Source organism: Garra rufa, chromosome 15 (assembly GCF_049309525.1).
Source record: "Garra rufa chromosome 15, GarRuf1.0, whole genome shotgun sequence".
Lineage (NCBI taxonomy): Eukaryota > Metazoa > Chordata > Actinopteri > Cypriniformes > Cyprinidae > Garra > Garra rufa.
Window position 1 is genome coordinate 25699532 of NC_133375.1, and position 12445 is coordinate 25711976.

At 35.5% G+C, this 12445-nt stretch overlaps 3 protein-coding genes across 3 annotated transcripts in view; all 3 read right to left on the reverse strand.

The window, feature by feature from the left end:
* Nucleotides 1–946: 946 nt before the first annotated feature.
* Nucleotides 947–3577, reverse strand: suv39h1a (SUV39H1 histone lysine methyltransferase a). Its single transcript, XM_073819833.1, has 6 exons — nucleotides 3559–3577; nucleotides 3201–3346; nucleotides 2438–3097; nucleotides 1974–2120; nucleotides 1236–1365; nucleotides 947–1114 (listed from the first exon to the last, which is right to left on the reverse strand). The coding sequence occupies exons 1-6, from the start codon at nucleotides 3575–3577 to the stop codon at nucleotides 981–983; spliced, it is 1236 nt and encodes a 411-aa protein (XP_073675934.1). The 3' UTR covers nucleotides 947–980.
* Nucleotides 3578–3863: 286 nt separating this feature from the next.
* On the reverse strand, nucleotides 3864–8238 carry LOC141287109 (organic solute transporter subunit alpha). Its single transcript, XM_073819240.1, has 7 exons — nucleotides 7994–8238; nucleotides 6749–6900; nucleotides 6608–6681; nucleotides 6354–6509; nucleotides 6143–6254; nucleotides 5627–5879; nucleotides 3864–5142 (listed from the first exon to the last, which is right to left on the reverse strand). The coding sequence occupies exons 1-7, from the start codon at nucleotides 8058–8060 to the stop codon at nucleotides 4712–4714; spliced, it is 1245 nt and encodes a 414-aa protein (XP_073675341.1). The 5' UTR covers nucleotides 8061–8238; the 3' UTR covers nucleotides 3864–4711.
* Nucleotides 8239–10605: 2367 nt separating this feature from the next.
* The window catches only part of mapre1a (microtubule-associated protein, RP/EB family, member 1a), a 4751-nt gene continuing 2911 nt past the window's right edge, over nucleotides 10606–12445 (reverse strand). The window contains exons 5-7 of the mRNA XM_073819186.1: nucleotides 12285–12397; nucleotides 11001–11153; nucleotides 10606–10912 (exon numbers count right to left, since the gene is read on the reverse strand). Of these exons, the coding sequence (XP_073675287.1) occupies nucleotides 10862–10912; nucleotides 11001–11153; nucleotides 12285–12397 (317 nt within the window). The 3' untranslated portion in view covers nucleotides 10606–10861. The remainder of the gene's footprint in view (nucleotides 10913–11000; nucleotides 11154–12284; nucleotides 12398–12445) is intronic.

The following is a 12445-nucleotide window of genomic DNA, read 5'->3' on the forward strand; positions in this document are numbered from 1 at the left end:
AGACAAAGACAGCTGAATATGTTACTACAGCCTTGCGTGTCCGTGGTTAACACGCGATGGAAAATCTCACTTCAGTAACTTCAGAGGAAATTGAATTACATACTGCTTTGACTTATATTTCTAATAATCTTCAACTCTCACATGGTTATCTTTGTAATTTTCACAAACTTTAGACCTTTTGAAGATTTTTGGTGTGCATAACTCCATTGTTGGCATTTCATCTGTGAAAATTAGCTTTATGTTATATGTAAGGTGTTATGAATACAATAGCACCATCTGGTGGCAAATATAGACATCTATAGAGGTAAGCAAAACCGTTGAATCCATATTTGACCCTGGACCACAAAACCAATCTTAAGGGTCTTTTTTTATTGAGATTTATACATCACATGAAAGCTGAATAAATAGATTTCCATTGATGTATGGTTTGTTGGGAAAGGACAATATTTGAAAATCTGGATCCTGAGGGTGTAAAAAAAAAAAAAAATACTGAGAAAAAATGTAAAGTTGTCCAAATGAAGTCCTTAGCAATGCATATTACTAATCAAAAATTAAGTTTTGAAATATTTATGGTAGGAGATTAACAAAATATCTTCATGGAACATGAAGACTTAATATTCTAATGATCTTTGGCATAAAAGAAAAATGAATAATTTTGACCCATACAATGTATTGTTGGCTACTGCTACAAAAATACAACTGGTTTTTGTGGTTCAGGGTCACATATTACTCCACATAGTATCAAATGTACTATTTTATTAACTTGATAAAAGAACACAAAACATGTATAATCATTGTGGGAAAATGTTATTTTATTAAAACAGTGCTGAAAATTATTAACTGAATTAATAAAAGCCACCGATGGTCACAAATTAAAAAAAAAAAGTTAAAATCAATTTAAAGTATATATACACAAATAAAAGAATAAATTAACATATCTTGATGCCTGTCATAGTACACATGCTTGTGTGTGAGCTGGATTAAAACAGATATTTCCGGCAGTTCTTTACTCCACACTTGCACTCCATACGGATCCGTTTGACGGGTGATCCTTCAATTCCAGCCCGACTAAATTCTGAGTCCATTTTTGAACTCTCTGCATCAATTGGATCAACTGCAGCAAAAATGAGAAGTACACATTAGGCATTTACAACAAATGTTAGTGTACAAGATATTGTTTTTATTTTCGTTATTAACAAAATAAATAAAATACAAATAAAAGATTCATTTCCTACCAGTCATCTTGTAGTCAAAAGTGAGCTCTTCTCCAGCTTTGATCCCTCGTTTAGCAAAAAAAGCAATTCTAGGAAGTCGCTCATCTAAGTTGTCAATAAAAACATTATACACCTGCAAGTTTGGATCGCACTGGAAATACAATGGTAGAGATTTATTAATTTCATGCTTTGTGAGGTTTTACCGTTATAATGTTTAATATTTATTTTATTACTTAACTTATTTACTTAAAAAATATGCAGGATAAGTAACTGTTTTTTATGTAACAGATTTTAATTTATTCCTGTGATGTGAAAGTTGAAAAGGAGAAATTATAGAAATTAATACTTTTATTTAGCAATGATGCTTTAAATTAATCAAAAGTGATGATAAAGATATTTATAATTTTACAAAATATTTATATTTTAGATAAACGCTTTTGGACTTTCTATTCATCAAAAACCTGAAAAAAATCTACTCAGCTGTTTTCAACATCATCATCATCATAATAATAATAATAATAAATGTTTTTTTTGAGCAGCAAATCACAATATTAGAATGAAGGACCATGTGACTGGAGTAATGATGCTAAAAATGTTATTGTTTTTGCTGTACTTTGGATCAAATAAATGCAGGCTTGGTGTGTTTAAAAACTTTTGACTGGTAGTGTACCTTCTATAAATAAACGTCACTCTACAAGAATCTGTTCCAAATTACTTGATAGAGAGCCCAGATGATGTGTACAGCTAGTTAGTGCTCACGCTGTGGTTGACAAAGTGAGAGATGTTTCCATAATAAGCCGCATCGATGGTGTAGATGTCATCCACATAGTCCAGATCAAACAGGTAGGTGACACCCTGCTTATCATACGCCACTCCTCTCCTCTCTGCTTCCTCTGTTGTGATAATCTGATGCAACACACAATTGACAGCAGGTCAGTAATCAACACTCACAGAAAAAAAAATTAACAATTTAAAGCTGTAAAATAAGTAAAAATTCTGTAATCATTTACACAACCTCATGTCATTCAAAACTAGTCATTCCAGGACTTGTGGAAAACAAAAAAGGTATTTTGACTGTTTTGGACCCCATTGACTTTCACTGTATAGACATAAATAGTTATAGCATTTTTCAAAATATACTTTTTTCATACTTAATATTATATATGAATGTCACAGGTTTGGAATGACATTTATTGGGTGAACTATCCTTTTAACTTGCTTACCTCTCCAAGATACTCCATAACGAAGCTGTTTTTGTAAATCCTCTGCAGCGTCCGTACTCCCCACCCTCTGCCATTGGCTGTTTTGAAGATGCGTAGATCATACTGAATACCTTTTTGCACAACCCTATTTGCACAGTCTGGCCCACATCGGCACTTGGAGTTACACTCGTAGATGGGCACACCAGGCATCACTTTCACCTGTCCGCTGTCATTATATGCCCTCCGATGCTTCATCAGCCCTGGACAGCAGCCGCCAACTGGTTGAGATATGCAGTCGTCACATTCACAGCCCACTATCATTGAATTCACATCCACTCCTTTCCCTAACTTATTCTCATTAATGTAGGTGAAGTTCTTAGGAGGCCCATCTAGGTCGACCTCATTACAGACAAATATGCGGCCCTTGTGCCTGCAGGTCTGGTTCATGAGGTTTTCCCATTTTTTAAGGTTCATACGCTGCTTGGCCTTCTGGAGAAGGAAGGAGACAATAGGGGCACTCAAAGAGTCTGAATCAAGTGGTTCGTTGGCCTGAAGCAGAGCCGCCTTCATGTCTTCTCGGAATTGTTGTAAGAGTACAGGGCATTTAAGATTTCTGAGAGGCTCCCATGTGTTTTCTGACTGTGCGTAGCCTTTCCACTTTACCAGGAAGAACTCCCGACCCTGAACAGGCATATTTTTAAAGGTTACAGTGATATGAATCATGTAAATTTGGAATAAGGAGAAACAGTTGGAGCCACAAATGACAAATGCATTAATAACTCACCTTGTGTTTTTTGTAGTTACACAGATACTCCACTTCATAGTCATTAAAATTGTTCTTTGTCACAGTCAGCTGCTTGCAAACAAGTCTGTGTCTCCGACACAGAACCTGGAGGTCCTCCCATGAAAGTTTACAGGACACCCAGCAATCTTAAATCATATGTAATGAGCTCAATAATGTCTATTCCTTAAGAAACTACTGTTTGCGTCAGCATTTTATTTACACGAGAAATGTTATTAACTACTTAAAAGCACCTCAGTATAGCAGTATTTTAAACCGCACGTTTGTTTGTTACAGATTATGCAGGAAGTGCATCTTAATAGCACTGGTTACTACAAGAAGAAAGCAAAAGAAATCCTACCTTTCAAATTTTGCGCCATGGTGGCATCGACTCTGCAGGCTCGATTCCCAATGCCGGAAAACCACGTTACGGCATTCGCGTTGATGATTGGTCGAGTTGTAGCTAGGAGAAGAATACCTAACGCTTATTGGTCAATCCCATTGACCGCGATACTGCGCGTAACATCAACATCAGGAGTCAGGTCGTCAGTGTCAACAACTGAAAATCGCTCTTTGCGTTTGTCATTTTTATTATTTAATCTTTTATAATTTGTTTTGGATTACTCAGAATAAGAAATATACAATTTTAATGAACAAATCGTGAAGTTGTCTGCATAGAAATTTATTTATACTCACCAGGGTTGCTTCATATTTAACATATTTATTTTTAACAGGAATATATTCAGTATGGAGTCTCCACTGGCTTTATAGGTTCAAATTTAAAACTCCATAGAATCCACAATTAAAACGCTGATATATATGCACATTCTTTTACCTATATGGGCCTAGTCTTTATATTTAAGTATTGGAAATTATGAAATAAATTATTGAGTACTTTTTATTTAGACATACTAATAACGTCAGGTAATGTTACTATATTAGAGATGACAAGAAATAAAATCTTGTTACACTGGATGAGATTTACATTTCATTACATTGCACTTTTACTTTGGTTTAGTTTCTTGGCCCCAGTGGAGTTACAGACATCTAAAGTGGAATAATGTCACACTTAAAGGGGTAGTCCACGCAAAAATGAAAATTCTGTCATTAATGACTCACCCTCATGTCATTCTAAACCTCTAAGACCTTTATTCGTCTTCGGAACAAAAGGGGAAAGTATGCGCGCACATCATGGTACTCTCCAAAATGGTGCTAGGGTCACTCAGAGGAGAAGAATTGTTGAATAAAGTTGTTATTTTAGATTTTTTGTAGCTTCATAAAATTATGGCGGAACCACTGATGTCACATGGACTATTTTGTCGATGTTCTCGGTACCTTTCTAGACCTTGAACATGGTAGGACTCTTGCTATCTATGGAGAGTCATTGAGCTCTCAGATTTCATCAAAAATATCTTACGTGTTTGGAAGGACATGAAGGTGAGTAACTGTGTGGGCTATCTATTTAAAGTATAAAACTATACAACCTATATACACATTTTTCACAGTTTTTTTTTCTATACCACAGTAACATCACCATTGTTAACATGGTTAATTTCAGCACTGACAGTAATTGTCGGCCGCTCCACACTCACAGAGACCTCAGGTGGTATAGTATGCACTTTCTCAGTGTTTGCTGCAGTTTGCAGTGTGTGCTGTAAGGGGAAGGGGAAGCGGTCCAGTGGTGCGTGTTCAATTTTACAGAGGCTGTCTTCACTGTCGCTATTGTAGCCAAAGTTAGAATGGCATGGATCGTCTTCACGAGAGGAGAGCTGCACAGCAATTGGCAGCTCATCTTCTGTCTGAATTGCCTTTTCATTGAGAGCTGTTATGACATCAACTTCGATTTCTTCACTCTCGTCATGACATGGTTCAACCTTCCGGAATGTGTGATGTGCAAAGAGGCTGATGCAGAACATCTCCACAATTACAGAATAGTGGTAGATTACTTCAAGAGACCACAGGAAAGAGAGACAAAATAAAAGAAAATCAGTATAGTAGCAAATTAAAGGGTTAGTTCCTCAAAAAATGAAAATTGTTTCATTAATTACTCACCCTCATGTCGTTCCAAACCTGTAAGACCTTCGTTCATCTTCGGAACACAAATAAAGATATTTTTGATGAAATCCAAGAGCTTTCTGACCCTGCATAGACAGCAATGCCACTGATGTCACATGGACCATTTAAAGAATATCCTTAATACCTTTCTGGGCTTTGAACGTGGTAGTTGTGTTGCTGTCTATGCAGGGTCAGAAAGCTTTAGGATTTCATCAAAAATATCTTAAGGTTTTGCAATGACATGAGGGTGAGTAATTCATAACATAATTTTACATTTTGGGTGAACTGTCCTTTAAAGACTAAAAGTGGATGTATACCAGATTCCAGATCCAAAATTTTTTGGGAAATCAATAGGAATGTTTTATGAATCTTACATTGAGACCGAAACAGGTCAGAGAATGGAGGAGTGCAGGGGATGACATTCAGCGCACCCAAGGTCTCCAGAATTCCACTCTGTAGTCCACAAAGGACCAGGATGACAATGATGCAAATAAATTTGGCTCGAAGACCATATCCAGGCAATGCCCTTTTTGTGGCTGTATAAAACAGCAAGTAGCCATAGAAGGACAGAAATGTGGATACAGCAATGATGGCATTGACATACATGTTGAGATTAGCTGAATTCACCTAAGAGAAACGAGAAGAGTCACATAAAGTAGAAAATAAGACAAAACTACTTCGCAAAGAGTGTGTTTTTTCTAAACCAGTGAAAACCCTGCCTCACAACCAACTCTTAAAATGTTATTGGTCATGCCAATCACAATTGTTTTTATTTTTTCTGTGATGGCAAAGCTGAATGTTTAGTAGCCATTACTCCAGTCTTCATTATCAATGTTGAAAAACACTTTTACACTAATAGTGAACTTAGAACAATAGAGTATTGCACTCACATCCCCGTAGTCATATCGCTCATCAGTCCAGAGAACAAGAGTGACGAAGAATAGGACTGTTCTGACCACAGAAAGCTGAAGAACAGCAGCCATCATCCAACCCACGCTGGTCCTAATGGAAGACAAAAATTAAGATTTCTATGTTAAAACTCAGAACTAAGTCTAATTATTATAAATTTACTTCAAATTTATGCAGGTGTATGTGAAGTACTTGTTGATGTTAAAGAGAGGAAGACAGCAGCAGCAACAGCAAGGGAAGGGGTTTGGAGACACCTGCTCCCCTGCTAACCTCTCCAGCATGCGAGTCTTTCCACCAAAGAAGTCTTTGATAAGACCCATGAACTTAAAGAGTGTAATGTTGTGATATCTGCCAAGAAATACAAAACATTCCATGCAGATATGACTGTCTGTTCATATCACTATTGTGCAATTCGATTACAACAGTGGAAGTCAAAAGTCACTCACAGAGATGCAATGAAATTGCACAGAGATGAGGAGCGTGGAACATACAGCGCAATGATAGACGTCATCCCGAAGACCTGTCAAAGAAAGTGTCACTTAAGGGTAACTAAAGGAATGAAAAAATTGAGAAGAATGAGAAGTTACTGGATATATTCCCAGGATCCACAGGCTGAGACGTCTACGACGCTGAGAAGGGACATGACGCAGAAAGAAGCCGATCTCCTCCATGAAGAGAGCAAGCAGAAGCACAGCAAACACAGCAGGAAGAAGGAACAGCCAGAGATCATTCTTGATCACTATAAGCAGAACAAACAAAACCAAACTTCTTAAAATAAAGCAATGCAATATAAGAACCATCTTAGGTTCCAAAAATAGTTCATTTTTAGAAGAAGAACATTTTATAATCTAAAGAACCCACTTTTCAGATTTCCACTACAATAAAACCTTCAGTACAATGGAAAGGTTTCATCATGGATGTTAAAAGTTCTTTGTGGAACCATCAATGCCAATACAGAACCTTTATGGATGTACTAAAAGCGGTTTAAATTGACAGCATTTCCCATCCTGGTACCCATTCATATACAGTTTAAATCAGACGTTTACATACACCTTACAGAATCTGCAAAATGTTAATTATTTTACCAAAATAAGAGAGATCATTAAAAATGCATGTTATTTTCTATAGCACTGACCTGAATAAGACATTTCACATCAAAAATGTTTACATATAGTCCACAAGAGAAAATAATAGTTGAATTTATACAAATGACCCTGTTCAAAACTTTACATACACTTGATTCTTAGTTGTGTGGTGTTACCTGAATATGTGTGGTTTTTTTGTTTAGTGATAGTTGTTCATGAATCCCTTGTTTGTCCTGAACTGTTAAAAATGCAGAAAAATCCTCCAGGTCCCACAAATTATTTTGTGTATTTGATGCTCACTGATGAATGTACACATCTTTATTCTGTTCAAAAGTTTAATGCATCGTGTTTTCTTCTGGAGAATCAGCATTTGAACCTTCTGTAATAGTTGCATATGAGTTCCTCAGTTGTCCTCAGTGTGAAAAGATGGATCTCAAAATCATACAGTCATTGTTGGAAAGGGTTCAAATACACAAAAAAATAAAATAAATTGTGGGACCCGAAGGATTTTTCTGAAGAACAAGCAGTTTAACTGTTCAGGACAAACAAGGGACTCATGAAGATCACTAAAACAAACAAACAAAAATACAGCTGTGGATCATTAAGGTAACAACACAGTATTAAGAATCAAGTATGTGGGGAAAATTACTTTTAGCTTTGTACAGCAGATTTCATAAGAAGCACACAACAGGCATCGTTTGGTTGAATACATCTGCATCTTTCATCATAGTGTGGTAAATCTCTTACCTTTAAAGAACTCTGATGACAGAGGGATCCCACCTCCCATGAACGTGCAGTTGTCCGCCTTCCCCATTGTTTAGTGTAATATCACACACGAAACAGGAATTTTGATTAGGAGCCCTTAGATGTCAGGATCAAAATAGGCAAATACCCACTTATCTGTTATCAGTTTAAATGCAAACCCCAATTGCTTAGATAAACAGGCAATTGTGTATTAATAGTTATGCTAAATCTATACCAAGGTGGCTTCCTATTGCCTAAAAGAGGTGTCTTTCTGAGTCACTTATTAATGATTGACTTAAACACAGGTAGGGTGACATGTAGAGGGCCAAGTCCATGGTCCCACAGATCTGTATTATCTCAGACAGAATCTTCTTTTATGCTTGGAAATACAGTACATGCGGAATATGTAAACATTTCTAATACAGTTCTTTAAAAAAAACTATTTGAAGGACTGATCAAATATGTAGCAAATCATTTTCTGCTTATATAAAGTGATTTTGTTATTTTATAGTTTACCAGTTATCGCTTGTTGTTACTAGTCCGGTTACAAATTACTGTATTACTTAAGAGTTAAGTAAGACTTTTAAGTAAGACGTAAGAAAGAAGTTATTTGATCCAAAACACAGCAAAAGCAGTAATATTGAACTAACTTTGAATCTATTTTAAAATGTAATTTATTGCTGTGAATAAAGATAATTTTTTAGCAACATTACTCCAGTCTTGGAGATCCTTCAGAAATCATTCTAATATGCTGATTTGCTGTTCAAGAAACATTTTTTTATTATGACTATCAATATTTAAAACAGTTGAGTCCATTTTTCTCTATTTTTTGATGAATACAAAGATCCAAAGATCTGAAATAAAAAGCTTTTGTAACATTATACACTATACCGTTCAAATTATTATTATTATTATTATTTTTGGCAGAAAGTAATTATAGAAAATAATAAGCACTTTTATTCACCAAAAGTGATGATGAAGACATTATAATGTTACAAAAGAGTTTTATTTCTTTTCTATTCATTAAAGAAACCTGAAAAATTCTAGTCAGCTGTTTTCAACATAATAATAATTAATAATAAGAATATTAGAACGATTTGGGTAATGATGCTAAAAATTCAGCTTTAAATGGAAAACAGAAAACAATTATTTTAAATAGTAAAAACATTTCAAACGTGTACTGTTTTTGCTGTACTTTGAATCAAAATAATGCAGGCTTTGTGAGCAGAAGAGACTTCTTTAACATTAACTTCTTACTGTCCAAAAGCTTTTAACTGGTAGTGAGTGTGTGTGTGTGTGTGTGTGTGTGTGTGTGTGTGTGTGTGTGTGTGTGTGTGTGTGTGTGTGTGTGTGTGAGTGTGTGAGAGTGTGAGTGTGAGTGTGAGTGTGAGTGTGAGTGTGTGTGTGTGTGTGTGTGTGTGTGTGTGTGTGTAAAATACTAAAGTAAAAAAAAAACGAGGTGCGACCTGTAGTGCGATTGAATGAGGGACTTTTATATTAAAATCAGTGACTGGAGGACGGGTTTGAGACGTACCCGGAAATCGAGCGACAGATGTACCTTGTAGACATAAAGGCGAGACGTCTTAGAATTGAGCATTTCCTGATTAAAAAAAAATACATTTGATAAATAAACACGAGCTAGTAATTCATAATTCAAATAAAATGTAACGCTGCGTTCAAACGTGTAAATCTGGAAGTGAAACTTGTATTTTGGACGAGAGCCTGAACAGATATAGGCTACTGAAAAGGTTTCTTCAGCAACGCTAAAAAGGAACATCGGTAACGCGATTTCACATTCGATAAAAAAAAAAAAACTCAAAGCTCAGATGAGTGAAGTAAATTAAAAAACGAATTCCTTTGAATTGTCTTAAACAGAGTTGTAACGAAAGGCCTATGGAGCAGCAGAATGATGTGGAGGAGGTTCGGGAGGAGTCAGATGCAGCAGATGCGATTGCGGAGCCACCTTCTATCTCATTCCCAGAGGTGTTCCGCATGATTCAAGCAGGGGAGGAGGTTCCTGGACTCCAAAAGCTGGACATTAAACCTTGTCAAGAGCAGCCCACGGTTTCTCAAATACCCAGAAAGTCAAAACCATGGGAAAAATGATTAACCTTTCCTAAATATAAAATGTGGACTGAATTACCACACATTTGCTTGTGTGCATGTGATTTTAATACATAGCAAATGTGGGATACTGAATGTGAAATAAAGCATGCAAAAAAACAAAAAACAAAAACAAACTGCCTAACTTTCTGAGATTTAGCATTAAAATGCCTGATGACAGTGGTATTTGCAACTCAGCTCTGTCCAGTTAAGACAAGTGATTGCGACGTCATGCGGCTCAAACCCAAAGCCTCTCATGATTGTCAAGTGGTTCCTCATGGTCTCGTGTACTTGTAAAAGGGAAATGCAAAAAGTTGACACACATCCTGCTTCAAAGCTGATTAGAGGAAGTGAACTGGTCAGCTAGCAGTCAAATGTACAGATCAGAAACAAGATAACAGCAAAAACAAACCAGACAGCGGTGTCTTTTTCCCTACAGAATGAATGGATCAGAATGGCTTGCTCATATCTGAATACAGCACTCTGGGTTTTAGTCATTGGCAAGTCAGAGCTCAGTGGTCTGCTTTATACAAACAGCCTTTGATAAGTACTTTATTTTTCTTTCACAAAAATAATTGTTTTGATGGTCAATAAAAAAAGCTGAAAATTCAAGGTATAGAACTTCCCTGAATAAAAAGACATTCAAAAGTCAAAGTCCAAAATGATGGACCAAAGGCAAGTGCAGCAGAACAGCAGGAATCAGCCAGTATGTACATTTGTGTTTCCAGCAGGGTAAATTTTTTTTTTAAACAGTCACCCCTGGATTGGTCAAAACTCTTCTGGTTCGCCCCCTTCATCCTCTGGAATTACAAAACCGTCCTGTAGAAAGACAGAGAAACCATAGAACTCAGTGGGCTGGAGACGGTTTAGTATGAGACTTTCTTTAAACACTGTGATATACACTTACGTCTGTGGCATACAGAATATCCACAATCCTTTGCAGTGTAGGATCACCCTCACCCTCTTTCTCTTGGCAGATGAGCTCGATGTTTCTCAGTTTGCCGAAGTAGAAATCCCTTTCCTTTTCCATGTCAGCAATAGTAGCCTTCAAGTCATTTATCTGGTTAGATGAGCATAAACATAGAATTACATACATTTTTATACAACTTCAATAAACTATTATTATTATTATCATCATCATCAATAATAAAATATACACTGTCGTTGAAAAGTTTGGGATCAGTAAGATGTTTTTTTTTTTTTCTGCTCATCAAGTTTATTTGATTAAAATTTGATTACAAATTTGATTAAAAATACATGAAAAAAAATGAAAAATGGTGAAATATTGTTGCAACTTAAAATAGTGGTTTTCTATTTTAATATACTTTAAAATAGAATTTATTTCTGTGATGCAAAGCTGAATTTTCATCAGCCAGTACTTCAGTCTTCAGTGTCACATGATCATTCAGAAATCATTCAAATATGCTGATTTATAATCAATGTTGGAAACAAATGTGCTGCTTAATATTTGTTGGAACCTGTGATACCTTTTTCAGGCTTGTTTGATGAAGAAAAAGTTAAAAAGAACTGTGTTTGTTTAAAATAGAAATCTTTTACAACAATATAAGTTTTACCATCACTTTTCAACACATCCTTGCTGAATAAAAGTATTACAAACATTTACTGACCCCAAACTTTGAACAGAAGTGTATATAGTTACAAAAGATTTCTATTTTTAATGTATGCTGTTCTTTTTAATGTCTTATTCATGAAAGAATTCTTAAAAAAAAAAAAAAAAAAAAAAAAAGACACTGAAGACTGAAGTAATGATGCTGAAAATTCAGCTTTGCATCACAGGAGTAAGTTCTATTTTTAAAGTAAATTAAAATAGAAAACCAATATTTTAAATTGCAATATTATTTCACAATATTACAGTTTTTACGGTATTTTTAATCAAATACATGCAACCTTGATTAGCAGAAAACACAATAAATCTTATTGATCCCAAACTTACGAACAGCAGTGTATATGATTTTAAATAAAATATGTTAAACAAATTTTAAATAACAATAATAAAAATTAAATACTAAAAAAAAAAAAAAACTAAACTTACCTATTTAAAAAAAAAATTGCAGCCAATGTTTTATATACGCTGATTTATTAACAAAGCTTAAAATAAAAGTAGTAAAACTATAATCCTAAAACAAAAGCATTTACCCTTCATTTACCCACATTTCTTGTAAAGTCTTACCATCTGAGTAAGTGCTCCTTTCTCTTCGTCTCCGCCGCCTGTTCCTGCACCTCGCGTTGCAGCTGGAGCTGTTCTCGGTGCAGATTTAGGTGCTGCGGCTGCACGCTGTGGAGCTGAACATGAAGACCACATCCATCACCTTGTTATACATACTCAGAAAC